The sequence below is a fragment of the Rhinopithecus bieti genome, unplaced genomic scaffold (genome assembly GCF_001698545.2).
Source record: "Rhinopithecus bieti isolate Rb0 unplaced genomic scaffold, ASM169854v2 scaffold_70290, whole genome shotgun sequence".
NCBI classification, from domain to species: Eukaryota; Metazoa; Chordata; class Mammalia; order Primates; family Cercopithecidae; genus Rhinopithecus; species Rhinopithecus bieti.
In genome coordinates, this window is record NW_016826320.1 from 290,390 (window position 1) to 307,721 (window position 17,332).

The 17,332-nt window shown below is 39.3% G+C and overlaps 1 protein-coding gene across 1 annotated transcript in view; it reads right to left on the minus strand.

The window, feature by feature from the left end:
- SEMA5A (semaphorin 5A) overlaps positions 1-17,332 on the minus strand; it is a gene marked incomplete at its 3' end in the record, with an annotated part of 517,268 nt that overhangs the window by 290,289 nt on the left and 209,647 nt on the right. The window contains exon 4 of the mRNA XM_017863400.1: positions 6,581-6,680. Coding sequence (XP_017718889.1) covers positions 6,581-6,680 — 100 coding nt within the window. The remainder of the gene's footprint in view (positions 1-6,580; positions 6,681-17,332) is intronic.

Sequence of the window (17,332 nt, forward strand, 5' to 3'; positions counted from 1 at the left end):
TTGTCCTAAGTCATAATTAATGTAAACACAACGTGAAAATCAGCATTACCTCAGATCTCTTTCCACAATGGAACTCTACTCCTCTTTGCATTCGCTGCTAATCTCTGATTTCATACCACTCAGCATGTATATCCTTTAATTGTGTAAACTTGACTAAAATATATCCTTTGGAAAAGACGAATAAGTGTGGCTACTGGAAGCAGAATCGCTAATCTGATAACCATCTTCAGTTTTCCTGTTAATTATATATTGCCTCCAACAGAGTAATTCCAAGGTAAAATTTTCAAGTAAAACAAGAATTATAATCACCGAAAATAATGATATTGGCCAGTTGTTTAAAATAAATTTTATGTGAATTTAAAAGTAATCCCCTTGTTTAGAACCAGAGATAAAGTCATTTTTTTAAAAGAAACTCATTAAATAGAAACCTACCATTTATTTTATGTGATCTTATAAGAATATATGCCACGCTAAAATAATTGGGAGGCCATTAGACTGAGAAGGCTTCACTGTCTTGAGTTCCTATGTAAACAAACCAAAATTCAACTCAATGTAAATAGTAAAAGGAAACTTAAGCTTAACCAATCAGAAACGAAACCCTAACTAAAGTCTAACTTGAGATTTAACCAATTAGAAACCACCAACTAACCTCTAACTAGGGAGTTGCCACCAATGAGAGGCGTTTTCTTTGTCTTGCTTCTGGGAAGAACATTATAAAAGTTTCCTCCCTTGCCACCCCCACCCACAAGTGGAGAGCTGCTGGAAGTCTGGTGATACTTGATTCCTGAATCTCTAAATGTTCAAATAAACTTGTTAAAATTTCAATGCACCTAAGTTTATCATTTAAGGGCTTTGAATACTTAAAGCAAATTCAGCCCAAGCATAAAAACAGCAAGTTAATCTTTCCTATTTTATCTTTAGTTCTATAAATCCAAACCATCAGCCAAACAAATGGTTCAAAATAATTAACTAAAATGATCAGAAATCCGTACTATTTGTTGTACATACACTTATACAGACATATCTTCTGATATCTAGAATTACTGTAATGGTAAGTTAAGGGGTTTAGTGCAAGGTATTCAGACAACTGTGGGCTGCTACTCACACTGGGTCAGGTGTGCAAGGTGTGCAGCTATGGGCTGCTACTCACATTGGATCAGGTGTGCAACGTGTGCAGTATGGACTGGTACTTACATCATGTCAGATGTGCCAAGGCATGGCAGCTATAGGTGGTACTCACATTGGGCCAGGTGTGTGAGGCATGCAGCTATAGGCTGGTACTCACATTGGGACAGGTGCACAAGGCATGCAGCTATGGGCTGGTACACTGGGTCAGGCGTGCAAGGCATGCATCCATGGGCTGGTACTCACATTGGGTTAGGTGTGCAACGTGTGCAGCTATGGGCTGGTACTCACGCTGGGTCAGGTGTGCAAGGTGTACAGTTATGGACTGGTACTCACATTGGCTCAGGTGTGCAAGGTGTACAGTTACGGACTGGTACTCACATCGGCTCAGGTGTGCAAGGTGTGTAGCTATGGGCTGGTACTCACATTAGCTCAGGTGTGCAAGGCGTACAGTTATGGGCTGGTACATCAGGCCAGGTGTGCAAGGAGACTTATGCATCCCTAGTGCCTTTTGTTCCCTTGGTGACTTAATGTTCTCCTTTCGTGATGTTATTTTGTATAGAATTAAAATCAAACATTTCCAAGGACATAAATCATTATATCTGCTATGAATTATGATCATTACCCGATCCAAGTATTGGGTGTGTGGCCTCAATCCCACCACCTTACCCATGGCAGATGTTTAGGCCATATGGACTCACAGGTATTTGTTTGAGAGCTTACAGATGAACTTCCTCACTAAAGTACCATAGTTTGTAAGACTGTACCCTTTGATTTATATTTATATTACACTCAAGCTTTTTGGAGAAAAGTAAGAGAATCAGAATTGAGTAATTGGACAAAAATAACTTAAAGACCAAGAAACACATTTAAAAGCCTGAAGAAAATTCACATTTTAGAAACTGAGATAGATGTTAAAAAAATGTTTTCATTTAGAAAAATTGCATTTTGAATAAAAGTACCTACATAGCCAGAAAGAGTGACTCCACATCTTCCCCCACGCTTCAGTGGCAAAGACGCACGCTACAGATGCTTTGATAATAAACTCTTTTTCATTAGCACTGTAGGGCTTTATGCATTATAAAAATATGGCCAATTTGTAAATGCCCAATAGCAGTCAAACACTGCCTTATGTGTCAACCGAGTTAGTTGCCATTTGGAATAATACTTGGATTCAGCACAGAATACATATCAGAGTGATTCAGGATGGAATCACTTGCCACCCTTAGAATGAACCTGAAACACTAAAGACAAACTAATTCATTTGGGAAATAAAAATGTAATCACCCTCCCTTGCATCTGTTGCAACAATTCAATCTGCAGTGAAACTTACACTTGCATCAAGTGTGTGGAGTGTTATCACTGCCATTCCTTTTATAATCTTCTATACAAAAAACAGTCATAATATATTCTTTCATTTTGAATATTTTTATACCGAGAAACTGATCTTAGTAGGATTTGTGACGAAGAACTATGCAATCACTCAACAAATATTATCCCAAGAGTAGGAAAAAATAGAAATCAAATAATGCAAGGAAACAACTGAAAAGCTTCACTGTGATTATCTCTGAAATTTTTTTTTCTTTATGCTTTACAGTGTATTCTACATTTTCTAAATGAAGATGCCTAATTTTCATCATTGAAAACAAATATTATTAACTTTTAAAGAGACTGAAGTAAAACAAGATATGACTGTCGATGTATTTAAGGCAATATGAAAGTTCATGTGCATCTTGGAAATGAAAATGTATGACTTCTTCCAGAAATTCCCTGAATTCAGATCCAAGTACCTTCCGATGCTCCATAACCACAAATCGCCTAAAGAGAGGCTTCTCTTTTGCAGCACAATGAACTTCCTTTATCAAAGAGTACAATGAATCTTTAACTGAATGCAATTTCAGGAACATAAAATATCACTAGTATAAAGTGAAACCATCCAATAAATGGCTCCACAATGCCTAGTGCTATGAGAAAAAAAATCGAGTATCATTACATTTTTTCACAACTCATATTTTTAAACCATTACTGATTTCTGAAATATACACCTGTTATCTAAACTTACTCTTGCTAAGTCAAGTTTTGCCAAACAGGAATCTGAGGGCTGGGTTATTTTTAAAGTTTTATATCTGACTCATACTCCCTCTCAAACTTTCTGAGCCTAATCCCATGAAATTTCCCAGATGAAATTCCTATTCTCTTCCTCAGGTAGTGTCTGCCTGAAAGGCATATGCACACGTATGTAAAACCCATGAAGGCCCTCAGAGTTTCCCTAGGGCTGCGCGCTCACCAGCTTGCCTGTTAATGGGACAATAACTTCTTGTGGGTTATTTTAGCTCATGTTCACAACAGCTGAAAGGGGTAGAAATTGTTACATCATCTTTACAGATGAGAAAATTAGGCTCTGAAACTGGCTTAGAGTCACTTCGGTAAGGGCCAGCCTCTTTTCTTCTGTTATTTATTTATCAAATGTCTATAATGTATCACACACTGCTCTAGAATAGAAAACTACAGCCCATGCTCCTGGGGTCACCAAACGTTTGGAACATACTTATGATAAAAATATAAAAGGTTGTTATTTGGAATTCAAATTTAACTGGGCATCGTGGATTTTTATTTGCTAAGTCTGGCAATCCTATGTATTCATGCCCACCATGCCATACAGCATGCTAGGTTGACTCAGTGGCCCATCCAATCCTTCCCACCAGACCATGTTGATATGCAATGGATGGAGACCTCCAGGAATGCTGGGATGAGGACTCCAGGGATATTGGGATGCAGATTCCAGGGGCCCCGGGATGGAAGCCACAAGACATATTGGGATGGAGACTCTAGGGACACTGGGATGGATACTCCAGAGACATTGGGATGGAGACGCCAGGGACATTGGGGTGGAGGCTCCAGGGAAACTAGAAGACGCTGGGATAGAGACTTCCAGGGATGCTGAGATGAAAACCATCAGAGAAACTGGACAGAGACCTCTAGGGATACTGAGAGAGAGATACCCCACTGACACTGGAATCGAGAACTCCAGGGACTCTGGTGTGGAGACCTCCTGGGACAGGTACCCCTTGAAAACAATTCCCAGCTGCTATCTACAGCCAGAACAGGAGCAGGAGACATCTCTTCACAATACCCTAATTTGCTCTGTGGCTTCTCACATCTCTTAGGAAAATCTTGAGTCACTGACCAAAAGCCAACCACTTGCAGAATGATGTGCTGGTCTGTTCACACAGCACCCAGGACCTCCAGAGACAACAGAGAATCTCGTGAGTCGTAGTCATAGAAAAACCTTTTCCAAAGTTCTTTAGAGATGAATGAGGGATGCAAGACTCAAAACTCTAGTTGGGGTCACATTTGTACCTGCTCCCCCGGTAAGGGGTCTGTTCCCTTGGCTCAGAGTGAAAGTTCATTTTCCCTCAGGGTGAGCTTTGGTGTATACAGCCTGCCACTGGCTCACACCCTTGCCAAATGTAGGTATCTGGGATAAGCTGTTATAATCCCAACCCCCTTTTCCCTAAGTGTTCACCCAGATGCAGAGGGGAACACATACAAATTCAACTCTGGAAATAAATGTGTTGAATCAACAGGTATCTTTGAGCTTCTATGAGCAGGAAAAATCTGTGCTATATTCTGGAGAAATAAAGAAAAGACAGGCACTTCCCTTGCCTTCTGGTAAGTCGCCATCTGATAAGGGTGACTTGTCAAGAAATAATGCAATATCCTACAATAAGTGCAGTTAAAAGGAAAAAAAAAAAGTAGATGTCAGGTATGTTACTAGGGCCATACAGGACAGAGAATGTGGCAGCTCAGGACTGACGGTGGACCCTTGAGTCAGGTCCTTACTACAGTGGGAGTTTACCAAGCAGATAATTTGGAGTGGGGGTTGGGTGGTAGCCAGTATCCCAGGAAATGAGGAAGAGGTCAGAAGGGAAAAAGCCCAGAAGTAAGAAAGCATATTCCATAACTGTAGGCAGAATAAGTAATTCGACATGTCTGGACCATGTGAGAATGAAGACAGGCAAGTCTGGAAGGGAGGTGGGAATGCAAGGCAGAAGTGCTGGCGTACCTCACCAGGGAGACAGCATTGATCCAATGGGAGCTACTAAAGGTGGGCATTTTTAAAAGATGATGTTGGCTGTGGTATGCAGAAGGAGGATAACATCTGGAGGGCAGGAGACTGATTTACCACCACTGCAAAACACAGGCCGAACTCCAAGTGATGAAATTTGATGGAAGTGAGCATCAGAAATCCCCCAGTAATGCTACTTGACTAAAGTAAGGAAGAGAACACCAAGTAGCCTTGTCCAGTCCGAGGCGAAGGTAACTTGCTAGGTGCAATAAACTACGCCAACTTCTTCCTGCTCATGTAAAATTACAACCATTCATCACTTCAAGTGTTGAGTGGATGTACGAGGACACCTCAAGATCTGAGAGCAAAAGCAATGACCCTAGAAACTGTTCAATGTTTATCTAGAGTGCCCAGAGTATAAGCTAGATTTAGCTGCACTCGGGTTTATAGAGAGACTGCAAAACCTCTGTAGCTATGACAGGTATGCTTTATACTCTGGTACATTTGGATGAAAAATATAATGAACTCTCCACTGCCCAATGTGTTATCCTTAGATGCCAGAAGAACCCAATTCTACAAATGGACCCTTTATTCAACTTTAATGTCAATTTTCCTAAAAGATGGTTATATAATCCCCAAATACGTAATTTGAATGCAAGGATTATGCAGGTTTTCTAAGGAAGTGATAGTGAAAACAGGGGAAAGAACTATTTATTAATTATTCTTATATGAAATCAAATTTGTTTTGATTGTCTGCCGGCGGCCTCATCATCAAACTGGGATGCAGATATTGAGTAGATACGGGAACACGCACACCCTTAAGAGACAAAGATAAAAATAACTTCATTGAATCTCAATTTACTGGTATATGGCCTAATCAAAGTGACAAAGAAAGATGGTGGTGGACCTTGGAGTACACATCAAGATCTCTGGATCTCTAGAATCCTATTGAAGAATATAGTGGGAAGTCAGGAACATGTTTTCAGGAGTCAAACTGCCTGGGTTTGGAACTCAGGTCCATCTTTTCTTAGGCATATGCCCCTGGACAACTTATTTAACTACTTTCTTCCTCAGTTTCCTCATCTCTAAAACAGCAATGTTGATAGTACCTACCTCTTAGGTTTGAATGGAGGAACAAATGAGTTAACTCATATTAGAACAGTTACTGGCACAGGGTGAGGGCCCAGTCAATGCTTGCTCTAAAGGGCAGCCATCAACATCTTATTAGCAGCAGTATATTTTATGACACTCATACTGTATTTCATTCTTATAAGGAATAATATTATTCAACACTCTTCAGTTTTGTCAGGGAAGGTCACATGTAACTGCACAGATGTAAAATGAAGTACAAAAGTATCTGCGGTGGCAAAATACAGTATCTCTCACCTTGCTCCTACAACAAGTTCTTTCTGTCCTGGATCAAATGTTAACTGCGAGAAATCCACAGCATTCTTCGCTCTGAACTCCCGTAACCAGGGGCCAATTTCTAAATAGAAAAAATAAATAAATAAAAGATAAAATGAATTATTTTCCTCTGGGGACCACAGATAGTGCACATCAGGTAGAAGACGTTACCTTTCAGAGAGGATTCGGAGGTCCCTCTATGCCATCCTTCAGAGGCCACTGGAGGTTTCCCTCAGGATGCCCCACAAGCCGTACTAGGAACTTGTAAAGCACAGAGGGCAACCACCCAATAAAGAGCAAGCGAGGCATCAATGCTGGGTTGTGATTTAAAAGCCAGATGTGCATTTTCCTTTTGGCTTTGGGCTGGGCAGAAAATAACACAGCATTCACATGATTCATCAGAGGAATACTGAATGCACACAAGACCATTTCCTGTGCAACTTGACTCAACAGAGCTGCAGATTTTTAAATATTACAAAAGCCTCCTTAGGAGCAAGGACCAAGCACACAAGCACCATTTGCCTTCTTTCACATTAGATGTTCCATTTCCCTGTCCTTTGGGTTTCTATTTTGGTCCCATGATTAGACTTGTTAAACACATTCAGACCTTTCTAGATGAGAAATCCACAGTTACTTCTAGGCTTCATTTGCATTTTTTTTTTCTAAGGGAAATCAGGAAATAGCCACACTATAGAGACAGGTTTTTACAAGCACGGTTAACTCCTATTAGACAGCCTCCAGTCCAGAGTCCGATAATTATAAAATGACAGTATTTGAAGAGAGATAGGATGCTGCTTTAATGAGCCATTTTTGCAGCTTTCATTAGCTCATTTTTAACACTAAAAAATATTCAGTGAGTTGACCACCAATCATGGGATACCTTATCATTATCATTGACAATTAACCATGTCATCTGATTGTCTTTTTTTCTGGGATTTAGTATTTTGAATAACACCACCCTGACTAACCAGGCACATAACAACTGTCAAATCAATGAAGATGTTGGTTTGAGGAAAAAGTGTGTAACACAGGAAAGAATCTCCTCCAACAAACACTGATGGTAAACATGTCAGTGTTATGTTTTTAACGGGGACATATGGAAATATGCTCCCCATTCCATATCATATCCTGCAGAAATAGCTTTGTTGATGTGAATGAGAGTGACTATTTTTTCAGGAATAGTTCTGTATAATAAACATGTCTTTTCTCTACTAACAGTTATTGGGGGGAAGTGATATCATGTAAAGTTTATCTTTTGCTTAAAGGAAACCAGGGGGGAGTCATATAGAGAAGGATTTGTAATGTGTATGATATCTTGAGGTTTTAAGGATTTTTATATAAATTTCTACATTTTATAGGCAAATCAATTAAAACAAAATACAAAGAGCAAGGTATGTACAATGCAATGGAACTATGAAAAGTTATTAATAAACAATCCTTCCAGGACTTTATAATTCAGTTAAAGAAATAGCACTAGTATCCTTAAACAGGGTGTCTATCAACGCAAGTGTTTATAGGGGCTTGTGGGGTTACAGGAATTATTCTTATATGAAAAGAAGAGATGATTGAGAGCTGGGGTAAAACAAAAGGAAAGATTTGACCAGAGAGTGACAGGAAAGATGTCCTAGAGGGGCAAAGCAAGGCAGCAACATGGGAGTCCATGGTGCTCCCTGTGGCCATAACTGGTATAACTCATCTTCACTCCATTAATGTCTCCATTCCTAGGCAAGAGAGAACCCAATGGCTCTTGCGTCTGTGTTGCTCCCTGCAGTGCATGCAGCATACAAAACAGCACCTTGAATGTGATAGGAAATAATAAATGTGTGAAATGAAGTAAGAACGAGTAAGTGAATTCAAGAGAGAAATAATAAAAAAGGAAACGAAATAGGAAAAAGAGAAAGGAGAAAAGAAAAAGCAATAGCAACTTACGAAACTACTAGGACAGGAAACTGAAAGGTTTATTTAAATACAAACTGTAGAAAAATTCACTCTCACTTTAAAAGGTTTGGACTTCATTTCATATGTGACAGCAATGCCTTGAAAAGTTTTCAGGAAAACACTTGACCCACTCGAGCAGATGCCTTTGGAATATCAATGAGCCCTTGACAGAAAGGATGGTCTGCAAAGAGTAGAGAATGGGAGGAAAAGTAGTATATTTTTTAAAAACCTAAAAACCATACAATTAGGTATGGGCTTACAATTTAGGTATTGGCTTTGAAAATGAATAAAGAAGATGTGGGATCACTGATTAGAGATGAAGTCAAGGGAAACAAGTTCAAGAGAACAAAACAGTTTCCAAATTAAATGAAAACGAAAACAATGATGACTGAGAGGCAGGTATCAGGAGTTTGAGGTGGCTTTAGAGAAAGATAATAACTTCAGGTACAACAATGGGAATGTTGCACATGAAAAATTTCCAATGGTAGGTTGGCCCACAGCCATTGTTAAACATTGCTAAGACCTAGAAATGTCCATAAAGATGTTCTAGTTCAGGAAGTTCATCATTCAGATGGGAAACACATGACCAGGGAGCACTGCCAGGACCAGGCTCCAGAGTGAACATCAGGGGCTCTGTTCACCACGACTCACAGCCCCCAGAGCTGGGCTCACATCCAATCTTCAAACCGCGTGAGGGAAGAACAGAGGGCCAAGGGCTGACCTTCCTGCTAGGGGAGTGAAGAGATGAGCCTCTAAGAGGAAAGAAGACTGTGAAAGATAGAAGAAAATCAGGTTACTCATTTCCCATGCATTCATCTTTCTTTTTAGTTAGAAGACTGGGAAGAAAGTGGCCAGCGGGAACCAAGCTAAAGAGACATAGTGAGGTTTTGGTCCCTATACTGAACAACAGGAAGGCAGTTATGCTACTTCCTAAAATACCCTGAAGTAATAAAAGGAGTCATGTACAGAGGAAAAAATGAGTTAACAGCATATAGTTCTGTCAATATTGTTCAAGTTTCCTTATTTGAAATTCTAATGAACTTTCCCAATAAAACTGTGTATTTTTATGGTTAACATAGATCAAAGTTGAGTAATCTGCATATTCTCTTCTTTTTGACTTTCCTGCAGAAGGTCGGCCATCTTAACTTTGCATATTACGTTGGCTTCTATCTCACTGATACCATGAGAACCTTGTGAGAAAGTCTCTACACCAACTTACCTCTTGAGCTAAAAAGAAGCCTGCACCAATAACTATCCTCCCAACTTTCCCAACAGATCAGAGAAAAGGCACTCGATCCTCTTTTCAAAGATCAGTTGCTCTTATCTCTTCTTTCCTCTTTAATCGCTTCTCTAAATTACCTAGGCTTTCCTCTGAAATCTCCAATGTTACCTAGGCCCTTTCCCTCTGCCTATATGTACATCCTGTCCTATTTTAAAACATTATATATTTTATTATACTCCCGTGTTATCATAGCTTCAAAAACCCAAATAAAATGCATAATAAACTTCCAAGTACAATATAGAAATATATCAAAAAAAACACACACATACAGACACACACACACACATACACACACACACATACACACACACTATATTTCCTATGGAATAGGGTTTATCCCAGAAATACAAGGATGGCTCAGCAATCTTAATAACAGAAAATCTATTACTACAATTCATCATCCCAATAACAGATTTCAATAGTAGCAGGAAAACATTGTCAGTACAGCTTTCTAAGGAATCAGAAAATGAACAGTTTTGGAAATAGAAGAGCTAAAAGAGTTCAGGGCAATTGGTCACAAGCTACATGCCAGAGGAAGGTCGGGGAGAGTGAGGGAGCAGGAGGGGGTCCACAGCAAGTGGTGAATTGAGGGGATAGAATTTTCAGTAACATTAAGATGCTCATTGCCCCAAATAGTGAGTTTACCTTTTCCTCCTATCCCTATTTTCTGATATTGCTGAAATAACCATATGATGAAATGAAGCTTAAATATTAAAGTCAATATGTCTATATATATATATATATATATATATATATACACACACACACACATATATATATGGAAGCTAAGTTATAACACAAAATTTATAAATACCAACTGAATACTTGATAGATAATTTATAATGTTTGACATTAACTATCCTAGATAATCCAATTTTTACACAAACCTTTCCATGATTGTTGAAACATGGTCTCCAGCAATGATTTTTTATTGCAAAATTACATGCATTCATTCATATTTGCCTTCTCTTACAGCTACATAAGCTCCCATGTGATTGGTGTGTCAATATTTTATCAAAAGTATAATTCCACTTTTTAAATAACACAGCCTTACAACTTCAAGAAACGATTTCTTTTATGAACAAGTCAGTATTCATAAATTTGGTGCAAAATATTTGACAAATATAAACTAGAGATAAGCTAAATAGATTCAAGTTAATGTCCCTTCCAAAAAAAGAAAGAAAAAAATCAAAGAAAAAAGAAATGCAAAGAAAAAGAAAGGGAAAAGGGGTAAAAGCTACTATTTTGAAAAGCAGACACTAAAGATAGCCAAGGTATCTTTTTTTTTTTGTAAGCCAAAAAACAACAACAAACAAACAATAAAGAAAAGCTCTTGTGGAAGACATGACAGTCATTCCAAAATCTGATTGAGAGCCACTCCACATGCTAACGCCTGCAGCACCAACTGTCCAGAAACCAATCCGATTTGTTAGCAAACACTAACCAAGGAAACCTCCCAGGTACACTAAGGGCTGGCTCCAGATACCTGTTTCATTCCTCACACCTTCAAACTTCAGTTAATTAAGGGGCTGAGAAAGCAGGATTTCAAAAGCTATATGGGTGACTTGAAACCCACATTGGAAACTAAGATGCAAGTCAAACTAGGTGGGGCCAGGACACGATGGGTACAGACTGTTGAAAAGCACGGAGAGCAACATACATAACACACAAAGGTACAGTATGTAGAAACTGCATATCACAGCCTGCTTCTATTTATCATGTAGTTATGTAACTGATTTAATCTGCATCTCTGCATCATGAAAATAATAATGCTAACAATATGATTATCAGTAAAACAGCTCAAAAATAGCTAACATTTAAATAGTAGGTTCTATCTTATGTACTTTATAAATATTAATTCCTGTATTTCTCACACCTGCCTTATCATAGGTGAAGAAACTGAAGCACAGTAAGGGTGAGTGTTGTCAAGATCAATAGCTGGTAAGATACAAACCCAACCAGCCTAGTTTTTGTGCTTCTAGTCAGTATGCTGTATTATTAAACTTCAGCAAATATAAATTTTAGTTTCCTATACAGCACATTTGGAAAATTACAGGAAGAAAGAAAACTTGACAGCCTCTCCACTTTGAAAGTTACTCTATTCCCATTCATAGACTATTAAGCAGAATCACTACTCACTCAGTTTTCAACTACGGACTAGAGAAAAATGAAATACAACGGGAAGCTGGGTTTCTCAAAACCAGCTACTACTTTAACCTGTGAATAAAACATCCATTGTTTTTGCCCATGTTAATAAGGGTGATGATCTACACAAAACCATTCATCATTTTATTACCCAAGTGTCTTTATGTAAGAATGGAAGGAAAAAAATGACAACCATACGCTGATCTGCTTCATTAGAGTGAAGAACATTCTGAAATCAGAACATAGGAATGATACAAGCAGTGTGGAATGCTTGCATTTCTAAGCAGTCTAAATCACTCAACTCCAATATGGCAGAAGGGGGGTGGGGACCAGGTACTGCCCTGAAAATGGAAGAGCTGGGTCTTCACCTCCCCAAGATGGGCACTTTCTGTGGGCAGCACAGGAAAAGAAGTGCAGGGCATATTCTCCATGGAAGAATTCTGGAAGTTCTTTTTTCTGACCTCTTCCTGAAGTGGCAAAAAGAGCCATCCTACCTCAAAGGTAGGTAGGTACCTATTACGCTTTAAAGTTGGCATGCTTCTCCCTTCTATGGACTTCATTTTTGGTTTCAGTGCATTACATAAACCATCCTATCAATGAAATCTGAGCCACAACTATGATAGGAAAACAAGGGAGTGGAATGTTTAAAAGCCAACACAAGTAAAAGAAGAGCACGGCAGGTCTGTGCTGGTGTACAATGCTGTGTCTTGCCTGCTACCAGTTTCCTTCCCTTTCCTTTGCAGTCTGCATTACCAGGCCCTGTTACTCCAGCAACCACTCAGAACAAGGTAAGCTCACTTTGGGCAATAAATCAGCAGCAACCCCATGCCATGTGTACCCCCAAAATAAGACACATCAGGCCTTCAGTCAACTTGGTTCTCTCTGAAATCTCTTCAGTGATTACCATAGCTTTCGGTCCCAAAGCTTCACACACTTGTCTGGTGCCAGTGTGTGAATGCAAAACACTTCATAAGAGAGGAAACATGCACATTCAGAGATGTTTAAAATATGCTGGTGAAAAACATACATATCAGAATAACCAACATCTCTTACACTTTTTTATTTACTAACTATATTTTTAGTACTGACTTGGTATCAGGAATTGTGCAAGATACTTTTACATATTAACTATTTTTATGTTTATAATCTTGTGAAGCTACAGCTATCATTTTTGTTATAAACTTTTTTAAACCCCTGAGATTTTGAGAAGTTAAATATCCAAACATGACATAAGGATTAAGTAGCTAAACTGGAATTTAAATCCAGAATAAGACCAAGGCAACATTTTAATTTAATTGTAATAATTTAATTGTAAGAAACAAATTAAAAATCAATTTTCCAAGGAATGTGTAAAGAGAATGACTCCTTACTGCCTGGTAACATATAAGCACGGTTTAATTTATCAAAAATGGTAGTTGTACGCACCAAAGGAGAGCAAAATTGGAAAGAAGGGAAGCTGGTAACTTCCAGATAGAGACAGGAATGTTCCAGCCTGGCTGCCTACTGGGTAGAGCACAAGTGAAGGAGTACCCCAGAGAAAAAGAGAAAGAAATCAGGGCACACTCCAGGCAGCAAGAAGTCTAGGGTGAAGAAGATCTCAATAGTGGAAGATTTTCTCCCTCAATAGTTTTCCAAGACAAGTCCTATTTACATCAGCAAGCTCCAAAATGTGCATATATGCTAAACCTTACTTTTGCTTTGTAGAAAGGTTGGAAAATATGAGGCCAATTTTTTTCTCCAAATATATGAGCCTCTACTATTTTCAGTATAACTCCTATCGAGGGCTTAGTTGAATCAAAGCAGCTTACAGCAGGACATGACATTAGCTGCCCTGCAGTCCAGCCCTTAACTTTATAGTTGAGGGCAGATGTGTTACACCACCTGCCCAAGGCTATGCATGTGTAGTGAGCTGGAAAATCCCAGGTCCTAAGATTTCTTTGCTGGTCTATTTTCTTCCCCATCACAACACTAGTAGAATATCTAAGTAGAAGTACCATGGCTGAACCTCACTTAACAGTGGTGTTTAGATCCTGAGATTTGACAGGTATTTATGATATGGCCTGAAAATCATGCAAACAATTGAAAACATGACATAAACCTACCCCTGTTTCAGAATGGTAGTGCAGTTCTATTGGTTACGAGATGGTCATTGTTTCCAGTGGAATTCTGCTTCCTAACATGTCTCTTAAAATACCCTGGAAAAATATCAAACACGTTTCTTTAGTTGTTCTATATTATCCTGCGACAATCTAACTTGGAGAAATGATGGGCCTGGAAAGTCACATGGGAGTCCCTTCCAGATATGAAGTCTGTCCACCACCTGCCCTGTCAGCCTTGGTCACCAGCTACCCGCCCCATGCAGGCCCCTGCTCCTGCCTTCACTGGAACAGTGCATGCATTCTTTCCTACAATTTCACAGATTGGTGGTTAGTATTTAATGCTGATTTACATTATGGATACATTTTATAACATGGATTCCAGGACGTAAAAAAAAAAAAAGTGGTCTGTACCAGGCTGACCACATTATCTAAGCACATGAAAATTTCTAAATGATAGTACTTTAAAGGACCAAAATTATATATATCTATAGTTATCAATATATCTAGGTCCCAAGGCCACCACACTCAGCAAGCATCCTCCTTCAAACTACCCAGCATAAGAACAAGAATGCTCTTGCGGACTGCACAAACTTAGTGACCTAGATTAAGCTTTCCAAATGCGGATTATAGTCATATTGTATCTAGATATACTGTGTAGATGTATATATACAATACATATACTGTATTATACACAACACAATGCATATATTGTGTATAGGTATACAGTGTATACCTGTACACATGTATTTATTCCTATACATGTGTATACATACAGACACATAAATACATGATAGGGACAGAAGGCAGAGAAATTCTAGATGGACATGTAAGGGTCTCTGGAGAAGCCCCACCCTCAAGCTGAAAAGCCTGAGACTGCAGCCCAAAGTGAGAGCTTATACTCTGTTTTCCCGATTGAATGTTACCTCTTCCTAAACCACCCATGGCCCCACCCTACCCCGTGCTGTGGCTATAAAGACCCCAGACTCAACTGGCAGAGAGGAGAAGCTGCTGGACATTGCAGACCATGGCTGGATGTTGGAGAGAATTTGGCTTGACTTCAGAGGGACAGTTTGATAGCGTAACTTTGAAGAATCCGGCCAGAGGTGGCTGGACTCCAGGGAAAGATTACCTTCCTGGCCCATCCTGCCCCTGGAAAGGGGATGCCCTTTCCAGCTCCCCTTCCACTGAGACCCACTTTCATTGGCATTTACCACCATTTACCTCCACATTTACCACCTTTCATTTCGTTCATGTAACCTCATTTTTCCTGGACACCAGACAAGAGCTTGGGAGTCATGAGTGCAGACACAAAAGGGCCCACTGAGCTATTAACACTTAAGCTATCTGCAGGCAGCAGCGCTAAAAGAGCACTGTAATACGTCCCCTGGGGTTTCAGGGGTCACGGGTTCTCTGCTAGATGTTGGTGCGGGGCCCACAGGGAGTTGGCTCCTGCCAGCATCCAACATTGCTCACCCTGGCTCCGGCATCTGCTCACCTGTGTGCTCCCTCCAGCATGGGGTGGAACACAGAGGGTCTGAGTGAGTGGAACTCACCCCTGCCAGTGCCATAGTGGCCAGCTGGTTCCAGCACGTGTGCACTCCAGTTCCCACCTTGTTTGCAAACTCCCTCCCACAAGAGTTGAGAGTTGAGGGCTGAGTAAATGAGGCACCCTTATCGCAAGTCCTGGGAAGTGTCAGGGAAATATCTTGCTTCATACACACATAGATATATAAACACAGGCATCAATGTAGTCATTCATACATATATGTGTATATATATATGTATTTGCCTCAGTGTGTTTAAATAGATATTATAGACACTTATAGACTAAAGAGAAAAAAAATCCCAAAAAATTTCTATATGAAATGAGTATGTCCCATTTATAGAACTTTTAAAAAATAAAAATATTTAATAATAACCAATTAGAGAAATTAAAACATTTCATATCAGGAAAAAGACCCAAAATAGCAAGAAGCATAAAGCATCTTTCATTTGCATTTTCATTTGTAAATATGACACTTAAAACACAGCATTTTAAAAATGCAAGCAATGCTTTTTCAAATCTTTTTTGGTTTCTGTTGCAGTCTGTTTAAAGCGAGTCAGGTGTTCTACCAAGTCTTCATATGACTTTGTTGCATTAACACATAGTATACCTAATCCATTTTTCACACGTTCATTGTAGAAAAATATTCACAAACTACAACTTTTGCAAAAGGTCTACACTCTGGGTTTGGATTCTTGTGAAGTTCACTGTTTCATCTTGGGCAGCCTTCCTGGTGGATGTTCAGAAACCAAAAAGCTGTGATAGCTCCTCTTTACTCCATGAGCTCCTGATTGGGTCGTCCCTCAAACACCATTTGAAAACTGCAAGTCTCTTGTCACACATTTTTTTTTTTTTTTTCCATCCTGGAATCTATGGCATAAAATGTATCCATAATATAAATCAGCATTAAATACTAACCACTAATCTGTGATTGTAGGAAAGAATGTGTACACTGATTCAGTGAGGGCAGGAGCAGGGACCTGCATGGGGAGGCAGCTGGTGACCAAGGCTGCTGGGGCAGGCGGCCAACAGGCTTCATGTCCAGAAGGGACTCCCGTGTGACTTTCCAGACCTACCATTTCTCTAAGCTAGATCGTCACAAGATAATACTTAACAACTAAACATATTTTTCCCGGGTATTTTGAGAGAAATCGTAGGAAGCAAAATTTCACTGGAACCAATTATTGTCTCATAACCAATTCAAATGCACTACCTTTCTGAAACAGGGGTGGGATTAATGCATTCCACTGTTCCCCATGTTTTCAATTCTTTGCATGATTTTCAGGCCATACCACAAATACCTGTCAAATCTCGGGATCTAAATGCCAGTGTTAGGTGAGGCTCTGGCTACTCTGACCCAAGGAGTTCTGAGTCATTCAAGGGTTGCCTCAGACCCACTTGGCAAGTGCAAAGAGACACTAGTGAAAAGTTGTCAGCAATCTGGGTTCAAAATCTGTCTCATGGCCTAGAGTTGCCTTCCCTTTTGTTTATAACTTTTAAGATCTTTGTAAATTCCTATTTCATTAAACCATCTGAAGCAATTAATTAGGATAAGAAACAAGCTGATAAGTGCCTGGGTTTTATTGCTAGATAACTCATAGAAGAAGCAATTTCTACTCATCCATCAGGAAAGACAGATTTTTTTTTAATTTATAAGATTATGCAAATTCATATATTATAACACAAACTAAGTTTGACCCTCAATTTCCTGATAACTTTGTCCTTCT